Source organism: Geotrypetes seraphini, chromosome 4, assembly GCF_902459505.1.
Source record: "Geotrypetes seraphini chromosome 4, aGeoSer1.1, whole genome shotgun sequence".
In the NCBI taxonomy this organism is placed as follows: Eukaryota; Metazoa; Chordata; class Amphibia; order Gymnophiona; family Dermophiidae; genus Geotrypetes; species Geotrypetes seraphini.
The window spans coordinates 87681843-87704007 of NC_047087.1; the positions used below are offsets into that span (position 1 = coordinate 87681843).

General features: G+C 43.9%; 1 protein-coding gene across 3 annotated transcripts in view; it reads right to left on the reverse strand.

The window, feature by feature from the left end:
• Window positions 1–5052: 5052 nt before the first annotated feature.
• C4H21orf91 (chromosome 4 C21orf91 homolog) overlaps window positions 5053–22165 on the reverse strand; it is a 41053-nt gene continuing 23940 nt past the window's right edge. For all 3 annotated transcript variants that reach the window (XM_033943481.1, XM_033943482.1, XM_033943483.1), the window contains exons 3-5: window positions 20148–20657; window positions 12309–12371; window positions 5053–5958 (exon numbers count right to left, since the gene is read on the reverse strand). In XM_033943481.1, the coding sequence (XP_033799372.1) occupies window positions 5792–5958; window positions 12309–12371; window positions 20148–20657 (740 nt within the window). In that variant the 3' untranslated portion in view covers window positions 5053–5791. The remainder of the gene's footprint in view (window positions 5959–12308; window positions 12372–20147; window positions 20658–22165) is intronic.

Genomic DNA, 22165 nt, shown 5'->3' on the forward strand with positions numbered 1-22165 from the left:
ATTTTTATTGACATTTTTAAAAAGATACATACATAAATCAAGAAGTCCAAAAGCAACGTTATTGCAGTTTTTAAAGATTCTCTTCTAGCTTCCATGAAGCTGACTCAATTTTTGTTCCAGTGACAAGTGTAAATAAAAACAGACTTTAACAAACAGATTCTGTAAGTATAATTATCTCAAAGACAAAAAAAAAAGGCAAAGTTAATTCTATAATCCATCACTAAGCACCACTAAGCCCATCATCTATTTGTCACCACAGCAAATGCAATTGTGTCCCTAGAACATTTGTTCTGTCTGTTGTAGGGCCCTAGACAGGCTTCCAGGGTCACAATGGGGCCCCAAGGTCTGTCTGTTTCCTACCCAAACACACACTTTGCTTTTTCATTCCTTGATCTTACTCTCTCACTGCACCAAGATCTGTCAGAATGCTAAGCAAACTAAACAAGAGCCATTTGTATTGTTACAAATTAACCTTAAAATCTTAGTCATGGCCTTATTGTCTTTTCTCAAAGCTTCTTATTTAATGTTTGTTGTGTCTGCCTGTACATCAGTACTTCTCAATCTTTTTGTGGCTGTGACCCCATGATGGTAGCCAAATAAAACTGTATGATCCCCTGGAGGTGCAGAATGATGCATTCCATCCGTAAGTTAACCTCCAGGGTAGAGGACTAGCCTAATAGTTAGTGCAGTGGGCTGAGAACCTAGGGAACTGGTTTCAAGTCCCACTGCAGCTCCTTGTAACTGTGGGCAAGTCACCTAAGGTCCAAGGAACAGGGTCTGTCCCTTACGTGCCTCTGTATAATTCAAACACCATAAAAAAGGAGGGGTGGACTAAGAACTTTGTTGCACATAAGCATAGAATACAAAACAATCTTATTAGCAAAGCACCAACAGATAAAAAGACCCAACATGGGTGTTTCAGCAGATAAACCGCCTGCTTCAAGGGTCACAAATACTCTGTCAGATGTGTTATTATGTCAAGAGACGCCAAAGAGCAAAGTCTATTTTTGAGCGTTCTTTGGCCTTGTTATATGTAGGGGTTTTCATATTCCTTTGGTTTTTCTTGTGCCTTGGTACAGTACTGCATAGAAAATACTTGATTTATGTTTATTATAGTGCAGCCGCAGCCAGAGCAGCCTTCTGAGCTTAATACTTTATTTTCCAAAATCTCCCCAGTTTCATCTATGCTATGGGGCCATTCTGTGTTCTAGTTCTTTGTCCACCCTTTGTCCCAACACTAGTCACATCATGCCCCAACACAGCAACATCTTCTGAAGCCCTCACTGTGTAAGCATGAAGTAAATCAAATAAGCAAGGACTGTAAAGAAATCCTGAACTAGAAGTACCCTATATACTCGAATATAAACCGGGATTTTTGGGCCAAAAAACTGGCCCAAAAATGGGGGTCCAGGTTTATATTCGGATCATCCCTCAGTGACCACCCGAAACCCTCTTGGACTTCCTGCAGGCCTGCCTTAGGCCGGGACAGAAGGGATCCCTCCTGTCTCCTGCCCCGGCCAACACTAACAATTACCACCCTCCCTCCTTCCCTCCTTCACGTACCTGTTGGTTCCCTGGTGGTCCAGCGTGTATCCCGCGCTGAAATCCTCCAGAAGATTGTAAAGGTAAGTAGCCAGCAGCACACCCAGGCCAGCATGCAGCAGCAAGCTTTTCGTGCTGCTGGCCAGCCCTGCACCGGGTCCTTGATAGGCTGCCGCAAGTTCTCACGGGATTTGCGGTTCTCGCCACAGCCTATCAAGAGGAGCGGTGCAGGGACGGCTGACAGCATGAAAAGTTTGCTGCTGCGTGCCGGCCTGGGTACACCGCTGGCTACTTACATTTACAATCTTCTAGAGGATTTCAGCGTGGGATACATGCTGGACCACCAGGGAACCAACAGGTACGTGAGGGAGGGAAGGAGGGAGGGTGGTAATTGTTAGTGTCGGCCGGGGCAGGAGACGGGAGGGATCCCTCCTATCCCAGTCTAAAGTTAAGGGGAACGGTTAATCTGCTGGCTGGGTTAGAGGGCAGAGGGGAGTAAGGGACAATCAAGCCATTGTGACATCACTGATGAGGTTGGCTCTTTTTAGGGGGCAGAGGGTACAGGGAAGGAAGGTGGAACAGTGTTCAGAGCCTGGCAGGGAGGGGGGGGGACAGTATTCAGACCCTGGCAGGGAAGGGGGCTTGGTTCACAGCCTGGTAAGGAATGGGACTGAGTGCAGGGCAGGGAGGGAAGGGGGCTGGGCTCAGAACTTGGCAGGGAGGGGGGCTGAGTGCAGAACCTTGCAGGGGAGGGCGTGACAGAGAGGACACTGGGTGCAGATCCTGGCAGGGCATGGTACTTGAATATTAAGCTCCCGACTTATATTCGAGTCAACCATTTTTCCTCCTTTTGGGGGAGAAATGGGGGGGTCTCAACTTATATTCGAGTATATATGGTATGTATCACAAATACAAAGAAAAATTACAAAGTTCAAATCACTCAGGGGAAGATTCTCAAAACTAAAATATGCCTTTAATGTGCTCACCAAACCAGTTCCAACCAGTTTAGCGTGCATGTATTTTAGCGGTGGATTATCAAAACGGCTTAGCATGGTCTTTCCCGAGTTTTATAGCAGTCTCCCATATTGCCATGCAAATGTAATACAATGAGGTCATATGAGCACTCCGAGCGATTCTCTATAATCACCAAGTGATTCCCTAACCTCACTTTACCACATTTGCAGCCAAATTTTACCGACAGGTCTGAGCTGTCATAGCCTTACTTTCTGATCAGTGCTTGAGTGCTGATTGGCTCAGGCACTCACAAGAGAGTAAGGTTTGACAGCTCAGACCTCAAATCAAAGATTGGCAGGGGAGATGCCCACTCTCTCCCGCTGCGTTCACACACCACCAGACACCCACCCCTGGCAGCGGGAGATGCCCATTATCTCCCGTTGTGCTCGCATAATCCCCCAACTCTACCCTCCCCCTCCAGTAGCAGGAGGGATGTCCACTCCCTTCCGCCATCACCCAAGCCCCCCCTCCCTATCTTATTCAGGAAGTTCAACCCTAAGGACACCTACGTTGCTCCAGCTGGCAGGCCAGTCTCTTACAAAATGACAAGCCTTCCCAATCCTGGTACATCCTGGGATACGCTGTGGAGGGGCCTAAGGCTCTGATTGGCCCCTTCTATGAGAGGGGCCTTAAGAGTCTTGGATGCACCGGGAAGGGGAAGGTCCACCATTTTGTAAGATGTGAGCTTGCCTTCCGGAGTGAGGTAAGTGTCCCTCCGGCTGAACTTCCTGAATAAGGTAAGGAGGGGTGGGGGTAGGAGTTTGTTGGAAGGGAATGGGCATCCCTCCTGCTGTGGGCGTGGGGTAGAGTTGGGGGATTGTGCGAGCGTGGCGGGAGAGAGTGGTCATCTCTCCCACTGTGATGGGTGGGTGTCTAGAGGTTGTATGAGTGCAGCTAGAGAGCGGGCATCTTTCCCGCTGTGATGTTCAATTTGTTTGTTTTTATTAAAAAATATATGGGTGTATTCTGTGCATATGCTGATCGCTTCCACCAGCAACTCATCTCAAGTAAATTTAGTGAGCCTACATGAACATCCACGAAGCTCATTTGTCTTTTGAGAATGGACTTGCCTTTTTGAAATCGTTACAATAGTGACCTCAGTAGTAACCCGTCAGATTTTACTATGAAGTTTTGAGAATCTTCCCCTCAATGGTAATACGAGGCTTCTTCAAAAAGTTTCTGTACTTTCATATTTTCACAGGAAATGGTTGAGGTGAGAGAAATGGTAAGTGGGCAAGTCATAGAATGTCATGTGTCTAACCACTCAAGCAACAGGGTGATTATGTGGAAAAGTAATGTAATTTGCTTTTAAGATATTTAATAAATAGTGTTTAAAATTAATAAAATTGCAGAAACATTTTAAAGATCCCTTGTATATAAAAAATATACAGAAATAGAACAGTTCAGTTTAACTGCTAGATGGTTACTGAACAACAAAACAAATGGTGTACAAAAAATGATTACGTAAAGGATCGGCCCAGCCGTTGATCTAACTTATTCACTAGATTGGGCTCTTTACTAAAATGGTTTAGAATCCCAAATATTGTACAATAGCACCACCTCCTGGTCAAGTACAGGATGCAAAAATATCATGTTGAGGGCCCTAGACTGTGGCATATTAATAAAAACATTTCTGTTTGTAACATTTCTCCCACACATCTCCTGCCTCTGTCACTGAGCAGCACAGTGCACAGCCAACAAAATGGTGGCATTTTGCCCCTACATTTATTGGCGCAATTCAGTTTAAGAAGTTGCACACAAAGCTGGTAGTCCAGCAGCAGATACCTGAAAAATGGGTGATCAAAAGTAAAGCTGTTCTTACTGCATCTGACAGTTCTTTAAATGAGGGAGGGTGTGATTGTTGCATAGGAATATTTGGTTTACAAAAATGACGACCAGTCCATTTTCATAACTAAGAGCACTGGTAAATTTACAGCATTCATTTGAAGCATTCTCCAGTCTACCCCACCTCTTTTTTTTTTTTTTTTTTTAATGCACACCACCATCCATAAACACAGCTTGTAAACACTTGAGAATGGTGTACTGTAAAACTTTTGCTTCCAAAGTTTGCATATTCAGACTTGTGTATCTCAAATACTGTGCTTGCTTTTGCATTTACAAGATATAAAACACTTCAAAGGAAACCAAGATACAATAGGTTTGTTTCATTTACAGGTTTAAAAAAAAAATAATATATATATATTACCAAGCTGTCAAAACTACTTCCAGCACATCTGCATTTAGAATGACAAAACCTGGGCACTTTTAACAGTGTAGAACCCTTGTTTGTTCAGCAGAAAATCTCAAGCCTTCCTGAAATTCCACATTTCAAAACATAATTCAATATATATATTTACTCGTATACACACATAATATATTTCTATCACTAGTCAGCACAAGTAAAACCTGCTACTGGAAACCAAGACATCATCCAGTAAGCAAATAAATTCCCAGTGGCTTAAAACCCAAAACAGCACACAAAAGCTACAAACAATATCGAATGCATTTTTATATTTATTTGGTAAGAAAAACTTGAAAAAGTACCAAAAATAGTAAGGTGGGTCTTTGCTCTTAGTATAAAACATCTCATAATAAAATATAGTTTGTAATAAATAGGGAAAAGTGAATTTGAACAAATACTGATTTAATCTTTTAAAGCTCTTTCAGAAAGTTGTCTTAGCGTAATATACACAACTTGTTTGCTTTGACCCCCCATCAAGTTGAAAATACTGCTTGCGAGCAAGCAGATTGTTACTGCACATATTAAAACTCACTATTTGCCATAGTTGAATGTTCTCAGCTGCATTAAGATCTGCTGCCATGGTGTACAGCAAAGTATTTAAAAAATAAATCCCTAAATCTTATATAAAAAGAACACACTCCCACCTCTACTTAGCACCACTCCAACCCTCACCCTCCTGAGGATGCTCACCAAGCAGGAAATGGGCAGAAGTCAGGCGAATAATTCACCTTTCTGCAAAAGTATGAACCCCCCAGTGTCGCTAAACTCTCACAAACAATACAAATTCTCTCCCCAAAATGCCAAATCTCCACCTTTAATGTGTTGCTTGTTTAATATATTTAAGGCTTTTGATATAAATCATAGTCAGGTTCTTCTCACCAGAAGGGTTTACGAATTTTGTGCGTTTGTATTTAAGCCCCTGGCATAGTCCATGACAATGTACATTACAGTGTGTGACTGAGAAGGATGTGCCTTGGCGACACTGAACCACAACTAGTGATTGAGGGTGATGCTGGCCTTCGTCCCAGCTCGCCCCACCTGCAGGCATGGCAACTTAGAAGAGTTCTTCAGCAGTTGCTCGATTGCCACGTTCCGCACATGAAGTTCCGAGGACAGCGAGTCCTTCTCCTGCACAACACATGCCAGTTCCTCAAACACTTCTGAGAGAAAAAAAAAAAGAAAGAGAAAGATCAGCCTTTAGCTGGAGATGCTCAGGTTAAAGAGTATGTTAAATTTGAACAAATACTGATCTCATCTTTTAAAGCTCTTTCAGAAAGTTGTCTTAGCGTAATATACACAACTTGTTTGCTTTGACCCCATCAAGTTGAAAATGCTCCATAGTCAGGAAGGGTTTTTTCACTCTCTGGAAGCTTCGGTCCATTAGAGCACATTTTGATGTGTCATCATTCAGAATTCTGGTACAATCTCTCAAACTGAGTCAACTTGATTACTGCAGTATCGCCTACTTGGCAATTTCCCTGAAGAATATGCGGCGACTACAACTGGTGCAAAATGCAGCGGTCAAACTGATTTTCAGGTTGAAGAAGTTCAATTATGTAACACCTTCCTACCGATTTCTGCACTGGCTGCAGATGGAGGCATGTGTGACGTTTAAGTTTGGTTGTTTTTGTTTTAAGGTACTATTCGGTTTAGCCCCTAAATATATATATCTGACCTTTTCTCTCTCTCAGCCAACAGACATAAGAGAAGCTCACACTTGAATTTTGTTTCCCCTCCGGTTAGAGGATGCAAATTTAAAATACATCATCAACATCTTTTCTTACATCAGGCAGCATTATGGGGTAAAGATCTGGAACAATTCCTTACGTCTACTACTTATGGGGAATTTAGGAAACGCCTAAAAACATATCTGTTCCTCAAATATTTAGGCAACTAACCTGCACAATCTTATTCCACAATAACTGATCCCTAGAGATGTTAATCACTAGCTTTTAACTTTGTTAATTCCACTCAATTTGTAGCATCTTTTAATCATTGTAAACCGCATAGAACTTCATGGTCCTGCGATATAGAAACTGTTATTATTATTAAAATCCACTACTCTGAACTGGCTATTGAGTCTTCTCAAGCTCAGAGTTGCAGGAGTGCATACAAGATGGCACCTGTTACCCCCCTCCCCCAATCTTCTATACCAACAGAAAAAGGTTTTCATTATAGAAGGAATCAGAAATTCTTGTGTATTCCTGCCAATCAGAAATCACTTTTGTTGGAGAACGATGACCAGTTTTGTACCCCAAAACCTTTATAAAGACATGGAGAACAGGTCGGAGGAGGAAAATAAAAAAAGTAAGTAATAAGGTAAAATAGTCTACTGAAATGAAGGGAGTTCTGTTTATTCAAACTAAAAGAATTGGGATGATTTGAACACCTGATCATCATCCCCTTTTTCCACTGGAGAGAGTTACAGCTGGGAGATTTAAATTAGATAGTGGAAAGGTATTCCAATTGCAAGAGTACCGTATTTTCGCGGATATAACGCGCGCGTTATACGTGATTTTACGTACCGCGCATACCCCTCGCGCGTTATATGCCTGAGTGCGGTATACAAAAGTTTTTAAACATAGTTCCCCCCCCGCCCGACGCCCGATTCACCCCCCCAGCAGGACCGCTCGCACCCCCACCCCGAACGACCGCTCGCACGCGCTCCCACCCGCACCCGCATCCACGATCGGAGCAAGAGGGAGCCCAAGCCCTCTTGCCCGGCCGACTCCCCGACGTCCGATACATCCCCCCCACGGCAGGACCACTCGCACCCTCACCCCGAAGGACCGCCGACTCCCCAACAATATCGGGCCAGGAGGGAGCCCAAACCCTCCTGGCCACGGCGACCCCCTAACCCCACCCCGCACTACATTACGGGCAGGAGGGATCCCAGGCCCTCCTGCCCTCGACGCAAACCCCCTCCCCCCAACGACCGCCCCCCCCCCAAGAACCTCCGCCCGTCCCCCAGCCGACCCGCGACCCCCCTGGCCGACCCCCACGACCCCCCCACCCCCCTTCCCCGTACCTTTGGAAGTTGGCCGGACAGACGGGAGCCAAACCCGCCTGTCCGGCAGGCAGCCAACGAAGGAATGAGGCCGGATTGGCCCATCCGTCCTAAAGCTCCGCCTACTGGTGGGGCCTAAGGCGCGTGGGCCAATCAGAATAGGCCCTGGAGCCTTAGGTCCCACCTGGGGGCGCGGCCTGAGGCACATGGGCCAAACCCGACCATGTGTCTCAGGCCGCGCCCCCAGGTGGGACCTAAGGCTCCAGGGCCTATTCTGATTGGCCCACGCGCCTTAGGCCCCACCAGTAGGCGGAGCTTTAGGACGGATGGGCCAATCCGGCCTCATTCCTTCGTTGGCTGCCTGCCGGACAGGCGGGTTTGGCTCCCGTCTGTCCGGCCAACTTCCAAAGGTACGGGGAAGGGGGGTGGGGGGGTCGTGGGGGTCGGCCAGGGGGGTCGCGGGTCGGCTGGGGGGGAGGGGGGTTTGCGTCGAGGGCAGGAGGGCCTGGGATCCCTCCTGCCCGTAATGTAGTGCGGGGTGGGGTTAGGGGGTCGCCGTGGCCAGGAGGATTTGGGCTCCCTCCTGGCCCAATATTATCGGGGAGTCGGCGGTCCTTCGGGGTGGGGGTGCGAGTGGTCCTGCCGAGGGGGGAGAAGAATCGGACGTCGAGGGGGGGCATCAGGCTTTCAGGATGGGGACAGGACTTCAAGGGGGGACAGGCAGATCTTCAAGGGGGACAGGCAGACCTTCAAGGGGGACAGGCAGACCTTCAAGGGGGGACAGGCAGACCTTCAAGGGGGGACAGGACTTCAAGGGGGACAGGCACGGAGAGGCGGGGCAGTGCACCGAAAGTCAGGGCGGGTGAACGGTGAGTCGGGGCAACCAGAGGAGAGTCGGGGCAGTGCACCGAAAGTCAGGGTGAGTCGGGGCAACCAGAGGAGAGTCGGGGCAGTGCACCGAAAGTCAGGGTGAGTCGGGGCAACCAGATGAGAGTCGGGGAGGGCGAAAGGAGAGTCGGGGTGGCCAGAGGAGAGTCGGGGAGAGCGAAAGGAGAGTCGGGGTGGCCAGAGGAGAGTCGGGCAGCATGCGCGTTATATGCCTGAGCGCGGTATAGAAAAGTTTTTGTACATATCATCGTGATTTCTGCGCGCTATACCCCTGTGCGCGTTTTACAATGGTGCGCGTTATATCCGCGAAAATACGGTAGACAAGCTTTGTATATTGAGGCCTGCAGTTTGAGAGGCTAATCGTCTTCTTTTTCCTCTGGAGATCCTCAGAAGAATTAGGACCTCAGTCTGCTACAGGGCTCATTTCACTAACGCTTTTCTTCTATTCCATATCCATGTGGACAAAGGCCTATGCAATTGGGCTTTAAGTCATATATTCTTTTCCTTGAGATTTGGACCACATTGCTATTTGTTAGATATCTCTGGTGACAGACAAGCTCTACATTTCTGGCTTTGATATCTGTCAAAAAGTTTAACAGCAGCAAGTTTGTGTGTGCATTAAACAGGCTGTGGAGTCAGAGTCAATTTTGGCTGGAGTCAGTCGGCAAAAATGTACTGACTCAGAGTCCAGCTTCAAAATAATAATAAAAAGTTTATATAATTTTTTTTTTTTAAATTTATTCAATTTTCTATACCGTTCTCCCAGGGGAGTTCAGAACAGTTTACATTAATTTATTCAGGTACTCAAGCATTTTTCCCTGACTGTCCTGGCTGGCTCACAATCTACCTAATGTACCTGAGGCAATAGGGGGGATTAAGTGACTTGCCCAGGGTCACAAGGAGCAGCGTGGGTTTGAACCCACAACCCCAGGGTGCTGAGGCTGTAGCTTTAACCACTGCGCCACACACTCCCATATGGTAAATCTATGTATACTTTTAAGTCCTCTAAATATAAAACTTATATTTACCAGTACTTTAGATCCAGAATGAAAAATTTAAAGCCTAATATAAGTAGAAATTGGAGCTGGAGTCAGATAGTAGAAAAATAGTCATCAAATTCAAATGCTATTAAGTATTCCTAAGCTCTCTACTTACACTGGCAGTCTGACCTAGTTTATTGCACATGTCTTATACTTATATTGTAACGCATACATACGGCATGATTTTTAATGTAAAGTACTGCTTGACATTCATATCAAAGCAGATTGACAAAAATAATACTATCGTAGCTATGCCTGTAATACTATGTTTACCGTGCTATATTTTGGTGAAATATGTCTCACTAGAGCATGTTTAGTCATATTATATTTTTACCATGCTTTAACTTTGGTTTGTCATCTTTGCCATGCCATCTTTTACAATACTATGTCTAAAAATGTGACACAGTGGTTAGAACTGCGGGTTGTAGATTCTAGCCCACACTGCTCCGTGTGATCCTGGGCAGGTCGCCAGACCTCCATTGCCCCAGTTACATTAGACAGACTGTGAGCCCACCGGGACGGACATGGAAAAATGCTCGAGTACCTGAATAAATTCATGTAAATCGTTCTGAGCTCCCCTAAACTAAACCTTAAGTTTTATATACTGCATCCTCTCCATAAAGATAGAGCTCGGCACGGTTACAAGAACTTTAATATAAGGAAGGAAAAACATAATAAGAATTAGTGATTATAAAGAGGGTAGCGAGATTTACATTTTTGAGAACAGCCAAGTTTTCAGATGCTTTCAGAATAATTGGAAGGGAGAACAGTATAGAAAATTGAATAAATAAATGCAAGGCATTTATTTATTCTTTCCAACCCAAGAGAAGCTGGAAAGAATTATACACAGAAATTGAGAAGGTCTGTCTGGTGGCAAAGTAACTCTCCAACTTGTTCTGCAGTGATTGAAGGACTAAATATCCAACCTCTTTAGCTTCAATTTCTTCACTAACAGTAGAACACTTTTGCACCTGCCATGTGCATGTTTTTAAATTATTTCAATCTGATCGAATCATCAAATGAATAGTAATTATGCATTACAATTTACTCAGACATGCTGTTATTTAACTTTGTGCCATGAAGAGCTTGTATAAGGTTATGTTATATCTTAGGGATTCAGTAAGCACACACTGACTAACAGAACTAAACTTTGGCAAACAACAGTATATGTAAAGAACAGGACTGTAGGCGTTTTTAGTTCCTATTTCCACTAAGGGAAAACTATAAATAAAAACCACAGAGGGAAAAAATAAAAATGAGGGGACAGTTAAAAAAAGAAATCTAACACTAAATAGTACCCAGGCATCTCTCTCAGAAGCAAAATACTTTCCACTGTGGTCACTGGGGACACAAGGCCATATTTTAAATCAGGGGTACCCAATACGTTGATCGCAATTGACCGTTAGATCACGAAGGCAAAGTGAGTCGATCGCGGAGCCCATCCCGGGCTCCGTGATAGACTCACATTGCCTTCACAGTCTACCGGGCTGATCAGCCTTCCTATCCCCGATGGGAGAGTAAGTTCCGGGCCAGCCAATTGCTGCCTGGCTGGCCCGGAACTTCCTCTCCAACGGCAGAATTGACGTCGGGGAGAGGAATGCTGGTCAGCCAGAAGCAGAGAGAGCTTGGGGCGGCGGTGGCTTTGGGGCCTGTTCTCCGATGGCGGCAGCAGAGGCTTGGGGGAGGGCAGGGAGAAAGAAAGAAAGAAAGAAAAGAGGCAAGCAGAGAGACAGAAGGAAAGAAAGAAAAGGGCAAGCAGAGAGACAGAAGGAAAGAAGGGAAACAGAAAGAAAGAAAGGGGGCATGAAGAGAGAAAAAATGAAAGAGAGGCAGGGAGAAAGAAAGGGCAGGGAGAGAGGAAGAAACAGTTGGGGGAGAGAATGAGGTCTGGAGGAGAGGAAGCATACAGGCTGAAAGCATACAGGCTGAAAGAAGGGAAGAAATATCGGATGCACAGTCAGAAGAAGAAAGTGCAATCAGAGACTCATGAAATCACCAGATAACAAAGGTAGGAAAAATGATTTTATTTTCAATTTAGTAATCAAAATGTGTCTGTTTTGAGAACTTATATCTGCTGTCTATATTTTGCACTATGGCCCCCCTTTTACTAAACTGCAATAGTGGTTTTTAGCGCAGGGAGCCTATGAGTGTTGAGAGCAGCGCGGGGCATTCAGCGCAGCTCCCTGCGCTAAAAACTGCTATTGCGGTTTAGTAAAAAGGGAGTGGGTATATTTGTCTATTTTTGTTACTATGGTTGTTACTGAGGTGACAGTGCATAGAGTCATCTGCCTTGACCTCTTTGAAAAAACCCGGAATATAAATGATAATTAACATTTTCTCTGCGTACAGTGTGCTTTGTGTTTTTTAAAAAATGTTATTGTTGGTAGATCATTTTGACTTGGTCATTTTAAAAGAAGCTCACAAGCCCAAAAAGTGTGGACACCCCTGCCTTAAATGATCTTTTATCCCTATTTTGTGAAAACATAAATGTGAAAATAAGGTTTCCCCAAGCAACAAAGCTGCTCTTTGACAGCTTTCATTCAAAGGTCATTTCTGGCATCTGCATATTCCTTACCCTGAATCTGCCGGAGGAGTTCTTCATTCAGCTGCTCAAGCTCTATCCTTGTCATGTGCCTCACTGAAAAAAGAAAGCAATTACCACTTTTATCATTTGAATAAAATACATTGCTACACAGCAAGTTTAAGAGGACCAGAGGTCCATCACCTCCACCCTTCTTTTAACTGCTTAATAGCAATCTTTACATTATGGTCCAAGGGAGTGTTCACAACAATCTGTCTGTGGCCAGGTTTGCAAAAACTGAAAAAAGTCCTTCAAAACCAAATATTGAAACCAAAAAGGTGGGGGGGGGGGGGAGTCACACAGCTCAATTGGCATCTTCCTTCAAGTATAGCAGTATCCTATTCACTCTTTTCCAATATTTTTCTCTCAATCACCCTCAACATTTAGCTACCTGATTTCCGTCAATAATTTTTCAAAGAAAAAAAAAAAGATACATATTACCTTTATTGTGAAATTATTTTTCTTATAAAAATTTTTATGTCACACTGTTTAAGTATCTGAGTAGAGCTGATAAAAGGGACTACTTAAATCCCATCACCAACCTCTCTTTAAGCATTAGATAGCCTTAAAGATCATTTATTTCTAAACTCTTTACCTCTTCAAATCTCGGCTATAGATGAGTTACAAATTTGGGTATCGTTGATGAATCTTAACTTTCAGGGGCAGGGAGACACAAGTATTTAAGGCAACAAAATGCCAAGAGTTAATAAAACTGTCAGTGGGAGAACTGAAATTTGAACCCTAGTTTCCCTAGCTCTCGGCCCACTGCTCCAAACTCTTCCTAAGCAGAAAATGTTTGGAAGAGCATCCGAACTGATTCATCAGATCCAAGTTTGAGTCACGGAGACTATGATAGCACAAAGACTTAACTCCACATGCACAGGCACTTGCATACTGCATTAATCAGACACCTGTGTGTTACGAGTGAGTATGTGTGATGTAAGCTGTGATTCACCTTCAAACCTGGCAGCTTTCAAGGATTCAGGGAAGCTGTGGTAGTAATGCTGATGAAGCTTAAGCTTAACTCAAGAAAATAGAGCCAACACAATGGCTGGCTAAGAATTAACAGACTAAGGATGAGGCAGCTCCATTCTGGAGGATACAGATGACATCACTGATGGACAAGAATAAAATGTTACCCTTCGCGCAGCACAAGTTATGCTTATATATAACTACTAGTGTTTAAGCCCGTTACATTAACGGGTACTAGAATATATGTCTGTCTGTCTTTCTTTCTTTCCGTGTCTCTCCCTGCCCCTGTCTCTCTCTTCCTTTCTTTCTATCTTTCTCCCCCCGCTGTCTGTCCTTCTTTCTTTTTGGTTCTCTCTCTGGCACCCTGTCTGTCTGTCTTTCTTTCTGTCTCTCTCCCTGCCCACTGTCTTTTTGTGTGTCTGTCTTTCATTCTAATGCGCTGCTTGCCTGCCTGTCTTTCTGTCTCTTCATGGCCCCCTTCTGTCTCCCCTCACCCAAAGCAAACCAAGATTGCTCCCAAGCCCCCTTTCCCTCTCCGTCCCCTCCACTTCCCTGTGCAGCAGCAGCATTTCCCTCCCACCCTTCCCAGTGCAGCAGCAGCATTTCCCGGCCTTCCCTGTGCAGAAGCAGCATTTCCCACCCCCACACTGCCCTGTGCAGCAGCAGCATTTCCCACCCTTCCCTATGCAGAAGCAGCATTTCCCCCCACACACTCTTCCCTGTGCAGCAGCAGCATTTCCCACCCTTCTTTGTGCAGCAGCAGCAGCATTTCCCGGCCTTCCCTGTGCAGAAGCAGCATTCCCATACCCCACCCCCACACACACACTTCCCTATGCTGCAGTAGCATTCTCAGTCTTCCCTGTACAGAAGCAGCATTCCCCCCACCCCCTTCCCTGTGCAGCAGCAGTATTTCCCAGCCTTCCCTGTGCAGCAGCAGTATTTCCCAGCCTTTCCTGTGCAGCAGCAGTATTTCCCAGCCTTTCCTGTGCAGCAGCAGTATTTCCCAGCCTTTCCTGTGCAGCAGCAGCATTTCCCAGCTTTCCCTGTGCAGCAGCAGCATTTCCCGCGCTTCCTTCCCAGCCGCCGCATTTAAATTCAGATAAAAGCGCTGCACCGCGCTACAGCTGGCTTCAGCGTCTTCTATCCACTGCGGCCAACCCTAGCGGAAACAGGAAGTAGTCAGAGAGGGCGGGCCGCAGTGGACAGAAGACGGCGAGGCCAGCAGTACCGCGGTGCAGCGCTTTTCTCTGAATTTTAAATGCGGGTGAGCCGGGGAGAAGGAGGAGGCTTTAAAGTACAGTAGCTGGTTTTGGCAGTGAGTGAGGGCGGGAGGGGGGAGTCGCTGGCTGTGCTGTGTCTCTCTGTGTTTTAATTCGGCAGGAGGGACACAGCACTTGTCAGTGGCCACCGAGGTCGGCAATCGAGGGGGGGGGGCGAGGACGCAGCTCAGGAGACTGAGAAGGTGTTGGCGGGTGGGCAGCGGCGGGGGCCTCCTCCTCCTGCAGGCGCTCATGTCTCAGGGGTCCGACTCATCCCGGCAGGGAGAGAGCTTGCCTGCGCTTCCTCCCAGCAGCAGTTGGTGAGTGAGGGCGGGAGGAGGGGAGTGGCCAGAATGTTCCTTGCCGCCGGGTTCTAAAATGGAACACGGCCACGGATCTCACACCACAGCGGCAGGGAATAATAATAACTTTATTTTTCTATACCGCCATAATCTTGCGACTTCTAGGTGGTTCACAGTGAAGAATAGCTGTACAATCAGCGATTACAACATACAGATGGAGAAGAGGTCACAGAGCGGCCTGTGATTACATGGTGCAGATTAGTAAGAAGAAAAATATACAGCAGTTGGTGAGTGAGGGCGGGAGGAGAGGAGTGGCCAGAATGTTCCCTGCCGCCGGGTTCTAAAATGGAACACGGCCACGGATCACACACCACAGCGGCAGGGAACATGCTGTTTTAACAGCGCATGCGCCGGTAACCTTTTATTATATAGGATAATAGGCTCCCACATTCCAGACAACCCCCCCTTCAATTCAGTGAGTCAGCCCACAACACAAGGAAGAAGCTGCCTAGATAAAAATAATTTTACTAGGATGCATCATCTATACCAGTCCAAAACCACACAAAAATATCCTGGGCTTATGGTAGCTGACATACTCTAGAGCAGGAGTGGGCAACGTCTATATACAGATGGCCACAACATTATGTAATGTTGAAATGGAAATACACGGAGCTCTATAGACTGTGATAAATAAGTAAAAGTTTAACTAAAAATGATAAAAACAAAACTGCTAGAGAGGCTAATCTGAAACTATTTGTAAAATACGAAATTTAAAAATCTCTAAAATTCTGATTAATGACACTTTCTTTGTATACTTCCCATGGACTCAGGGGCCGCAAATTGTCCATGCCTGCTCTGGAGTTATTGTATTTCATCTCTCAACATTTGGATGCAAGATAAAACAGCTCCTAGGCCTAGAACATGAATGGGCTACCTTGATATTGGAGCATTCTTTCAGATTGCTGGGCTCACTAGTCAATAAAAAGCCAAGAGATAATTGTCTTTTTTTAAAGTATGCCGACATAAAACTTCTATCTAAGGCAATCTAAGGCAAGTCTGGCAGACTCCATACTTGTCATTTAATGAGACCGTAGTGAGGGCTTGCCAGGCTGTCTCTGCGTTCATCCTACTTCAGTGAAAAATATGAGGCCTAGTTTGAAAGTTTTTGGTAAAGCTAAGAAATCCCCCCCCCAAAAAAAAACAGACTACTGCTGTGTTTTTTTTCTTTGGCCAAAACATGGAAGTATCTGAATGAAGTAGGGCCGACAATAACTGCAACAGCTGTAGCAGGTTCAGCGCAAAAATCAGAAAAGATCACACTGCAAACTGTCTTGAAGCTGCAGCTTGAACACCTGGAACAAAACAAGTTCTTAGAGACTTGAACATTTGACATTTAGGAATGAGCATAGGATAAGAGTACTGTGCAGTCAAGACAGGACGCGGGTGGCACATAGTTGGAGGGATAGGTTCAGGACATTGGTAGACCCATCTGATGTTTCTTGGTATTGGGTTGGGGATATAGGAAGGGTGGTAAAAGAGAAGGTTATTTGTGGATAATGCTTGCAGGTTGCTGAGAAGGGACACTGCGTTGGGACATAATGGGAACAGATAGAGTTAGGAGGGGAAAATGTACTAGGATGTGTGCCAATTTGTCTATTGTTACCTTTAGTGTAAAAAGCTTAAATTCTCCCAAAAGAGACAAAATGTGACATTTAAGGACAGTATTTCTTTAAACATCATGTAGTACTTCTATTGGATCAGCAAGAGGCGATAGTGGGGGCTGAACCGACATCCTGCTGCAGAGCTCCAAGGCACATCTTTTTTCAAGTTTACTGACCGCCATTCACAACATAACTATACTTACTCGTAAATACCTGCTTAATCAACGAAGAGCAGAGGGTCCAATTTCATAGGGGAACTGGAGACTATATATCAGTGAAAACCCAGTGAAACCAGAGAAAGAGAGAGAGAGAGGACTCGCATAACAGATCTCAAAATGGTGGCGAAGAGCCAGCGGTGCCTGTATTCACCTCACAGGAAGCGGTGGTGAAAGAACTCACTCAATCCTTGACTGAAGTAATGGAGGAGAAACCCTAAAATTCACACCACTATTGAAGAGCTGAAAGATAGTATCAATACACAAAATACTCGTCTGCAGAGACAGAAAGCAGAAGAGCGCCTAGCCCAACATGCAAACAGTCAATGATTTTGAAGAGTGCATTTGCACCCTGGAATCCACTGCTAAGATACTACAAGATCATGTGGAAGACCAAGATAACAGAGGCAGGAGAAAACTTATGTTTTGTTAGGAATCCTGAAATGTTCAAGGACTCTGAAATACACACTACCCTTGAAAGCTGGCGCCCAAAAGCCCTGGGATTTGCAATGGCCAGCTGCGCAAATAATTTTAGAAAGAGTGCACAGATTAGGCCATAGGTAGGATGTTGAAAACTAAGCTGTTTGTAGACGCATATTTTTGATCTGTTCTTCCCAAGGTTGTTTGGGTATTTTGGTATCATCAACTAAGGGTAAATTAGGTGCACATCTCCCTTGAGAAGCATACAGTGATATGGTGACTAAAACTATGCCAGGGTACACCTGGCGGGGCCTCCGCATGTGCGGATCACCGGACTTGATGGACCCAGGGTCTGATCCGGAGATGGCAATTCTTATGTTCTTATGTTTTCAAATATGTCATTGAAGAATTTGATTTTCATATGTGTTGATATTATCATGAAGAATGATTTGTATTATCTTTGTTTTTTGTATGTTTACTTGGAAACCGCTGTGACTTCAGGCGGTATATTAAGTTTTTAAATAAATAAAGCCCCAAACATTCATAGCTTGTTATGCCATTAAGGAAAAGATATTGACCCAATATAGGAAGCAACAAGATCTTCAGTGCAGGTTTCTGCTCAACAAAGGGCTATGGCACCAACTGTAATAAACTTTATAAAAGGAACATTAGAATCACGTTCTATATATCGATACTGCAAGAGAGCTGGAAGCTTTGTGAATAACTTATCAAGTGGAAGATCTCCTACAAACGGCAAACAGGGAAGTGGGTAGCATGTGTGCAACAGCAGAGAAGTCTTGAATTACCCTGATTGCACGGACTGAGATGGTGTTCGGGTTCAGCAGGTAGATTAAAGATTACACATGCTATTGCTCATTCTGGTACTCATCTAGATCAAGAGTTGGGGTTCTTATGTTTCTCTCCCAATTGTTCTTCAGCTGGACATTTGAACAATATAGGCAAGTTTTTGTGAATATGTTACTCTGTAGTTAATCTTTATAGTTGTCCCATCCTGTTCTTAAATGGACAGTGTTAATGGTTTAATCTGCAAAATGGCAGCTTAGTGCCTTAGAACTGACTACCTGGGAATGGGGAGACTAACTAGTCTAAAGAGGGGAAGGGGGGATTGAGAGATGGGTGTGCGTGAAGAAGAAAATTTGAGAGAAATGAATGAGTTGGAATGAGATGAGTGCTTGGGTTGAACAAATTATTCCTTGGAAGGTGGTTGTTTTTTGTTCACACTGATATTCATAGGAGAGAAATATGCTGGGAGCTCTCTAACCCATTACTGAAAAGAACTTGATATTCATACAAATCATATATTTCATTTCTGATTATGGCTAATGTAAAAGTGGTCAAAAAACAGCAAGGGAATATATTTATCCAAGGTGATGCTTATAAATCACTGTTGTACTAATCACCTTTGTTTTACTTCAAGCACTAATTTCAACACAAGGCTGCCTTGTGTTGAAATTAGTGCTTGAAGTAAAACAAAGGTGATTAGTACAACAGTAATGTAAAAGTGGAAAATGTTAAATGTAGATGAATACATTCCTCAATTAAAAGAAAAAAAAGTTTGACATACTTAAAAAAGGGAGGGCACAGACATAGCTTATATTCAAGAGACTTGTTTAAATTACACAGAGCATGCCAAACTTTAGAGAGACTGGGTGGGATAAGTAGAATTTTCTGCATTCAACTCCTGCCAAAGGGAAGCTGTCACATTAATTCATAAGAGAATCCCTTTTCATGTACATAAACAATTGCAAGATCCAGACAGCAAATACATCCTTTTAGCCAGAGAAATTTGGGGACATTGTATAGTTTTGGGAAATGTATATGCCCTTAACAAATATACAAAACTGAATGGCACTGATATTAAATACTACAATTCAGTAACTAAATATCACTGTAGCGCTGAAAAATACTGACATCAAATTCTTACGTTGTAAGGGTCATCAGAACGCCACCCAAGTCTTGAGACTCAGCATGCAGCACTCCTCATAGAACCAAGTATCAACGTGTATAATTGAACATATTGCCTAAATTCATTCCATTTATTTTTTATATTGTTTTGCATTTGTGAATATAGTTAAATTAAACTTAGCTTTTGATATCGTTGCACCAACCCACACCCTACACAGGTGTGAGGTGGTGCAATGATATCAGAAGCTAAGTTCAATTTTATTATACTTTATTATATATTCAAACATTTTATTCCATATTAAACCCCCCCCCCCCGCCTTTTATGAAAACGTGTTAGGCTTTTTTAATCACTGGCCACAGCGGTAAAAGCTCTGAATTCTATGAGGAGTTGGAGCTTTTATCTCCATGGCCAGTGAGAAAAAAAGCCTAAGAAGCTTCATGAAAGTGTGTGTGAGGGGGGGGAGGAGTGAGTTAAGTTAGCAGCAGGGCTGTGGAGTCCAAGTCAAAAGCAATTTTAGGTGGAGCTGGACTTGACAAAAATATACCGATTCATCCAGTTTCAAAATAAACACATATATATTTTCTTTTTCCTAGATCTAAAGTACTGGTTAAGTAAAAAGTTATATTTACCAATACTTTAGATTCAGAACTAAAAATGTTAAGCCTAATACTAGTAGGAGTTGAAGCTGTGTGGTGGACACCTGGAATGCGCTTCCAGAGGGCATAATAGGACAGAGTATGGTACTGGAGTTCAAGAAAGGATTGGACAATTTCCTACTGGAAAAGGGGATAGAGGGCTACTGCACAGGTCCTGGACCTGTTGAGCAGACTGCTGGGCACGATAGACCTCGGGTCTGACCCAGTTGAGGCATTGCTTATGTTCTTATGGAGTTGGACAGTAGAAAAGGAAAGTCAAAGCGAGTTGAAAGTTTGGTGTACTGATTCCATAGCCCTAGTCAGAAGGTACATAAAACATCATTCTACTAAGTGTCAGAACCTCTGCTGAGAAACAGAGAAAACACTGGGTTAAAACTGCAGGAATATAAAACTATCCTTACTCTCTCAAATCTATACTTACATTCCTCTGTGCTGTAACAAGGCGACTTCTGAGCACTAGTCTTGACATCATGAGTTAGTGAATCCATCTTCTGGGCTTGACTCTGACTAGACCACAAAACGCTACTGGGGCAGAAGGTGGCACCTGCCCCTTGCAACATGCCCAATTTAAATCCTGTGGCACCCCGTTGTTCCAGAATACCCTGTGAACAGTCGGCCGCATTCCTACTGCTCCCGTCAATCCACTTTGCAGAATACCGTGGGACCTGGGAGTCAAACTGGGGCAGCAGCATACAATCTGTCCGATGCTGGGAAATTTTTGAACATTCAGAGCCTGAATACAAGTCCTTGTTTTGAGCATACTGCACAATCCAGTTAATTTTTTTGCTGAGAAGAGTTTTGACTTCTTCATAAGTACTTTTGGAGAGTTTTGATCGTGGGCACTGCTGCTTTGCTATCAGATGGTACTTCTCAAAGCAGTCTTTGTGACCTCTTAATGACCTACTATGCAGAAGACTGGACCTTGGGAGACCTGAAATAAAAAAATAATAATTAAAATACAATAAAACCTTGGATTGCAAGTAACTTGGTTTGCAAGTGTTTGGCAAGACAAGAACAGCATGCTTCTGGAACGAATTATGCTCATAAACCAAGGTTTGACTGTACTGTGAAATCATCAAATTACTTTATATATTGGCATGGGCCATCAAAAGCAGATTCCAAGTTCAGGCTTCAGGATGAAAATACTATTGAACACAACCCCACACCCCTCCAAACATAACACACACCTTTGGAAATATTTAAATTGGCCAAGTGGCCAATTTAACTAACACTAGAAAATGTTTTTTTTAAAGTGCCAAGTTCTATTCCCTCTGGAAGAGCATCACTGTATTATCTCCCAAGCCTTGGTCAATTTTATTGGACTAAATGCAAGAATTACCTAAAGATAATGAGCAGGAATATTCTGAAGAGACTTGTGTCATCTCAAAATTAAAAAAAAAAAAAGATAGGGGCCTAAATTCAGGTTCCTGTGGGGAGCTCTGCTATGTGATCCCTGACCAAGGGCTGGGCTATATGAGCTGGAAGATAACCTCGAAGGTAAAAATTCTCTTGTGAATGAAGTTCAGGGTGCCAGATTTCAGCCCTGGTTCCAGTAGAACCTCAAGTCCAAAGGAGGCAAAGGAGAAATGTGGAATCCAAGAAAAGAAGAATAACATTTTAATGAAACTTATCTAATAAATCTACATATTGGAATCAAGACAGACTATTGGGGGGAGGGGGGGGGAGAATGTGCTAATTTTGTGTCTTTGGCAATAGAAGTGAATGAATAAAAAGTTCAGACCAGGGAGCTTCAAAATGGAAAATAAGGCAGCCATGCAATACATGCACATGAAAAAAATTTCATGGATTGTCATAGCCAGCATGAAGACAGGAAGAAAGAATAGCCAGGTAATATCTATCAACAGCGGGGGTCTCTTTTCTGAAGAGGCTCCAAACTATTGAAAATACAGCTGTTATGACAGTCTCAGGTTTAAAGGAAGTTTGATCATATTACGTCCCTTTTATGAATGGCACCAATACTTTTTCAGATTTAGTTTAAGATTCTTAGATCACACACTTTTGTATGGGTACTCAAGACTAAGCCACCACACATGTAAGCCCATCACTCAATTTATACAAACTTACCATCTGTGCCTTCCTTCACCTATGGCAATCTGTTTTGAACTTATGTGAAGACATTGTTATACAAGCACCTAAGATCAGAGTCCATTCAAATTTAAGGCAGCTCTTAAAAACAAAGAAGCCCCCCCCCGCCATTCATCCTTAAATTCTATTTTTGAGCCTTCCACTTCCTGCTAGATCACTGGTTGTGAATTTAACTGGGTGGTGCTCTTGTATAGAGCAGAAGCTTGTTTATTTCAAAAACTTGTGGTTACTTCTGTCTCTGCCTGAGGAGTTTGTTTTGTATTGGTTTTTCCTTGCATCTCCCTTCTTTTACATCAGTGGTCTCAAACTTGTGGCCCGGGGGCCACATGCGGC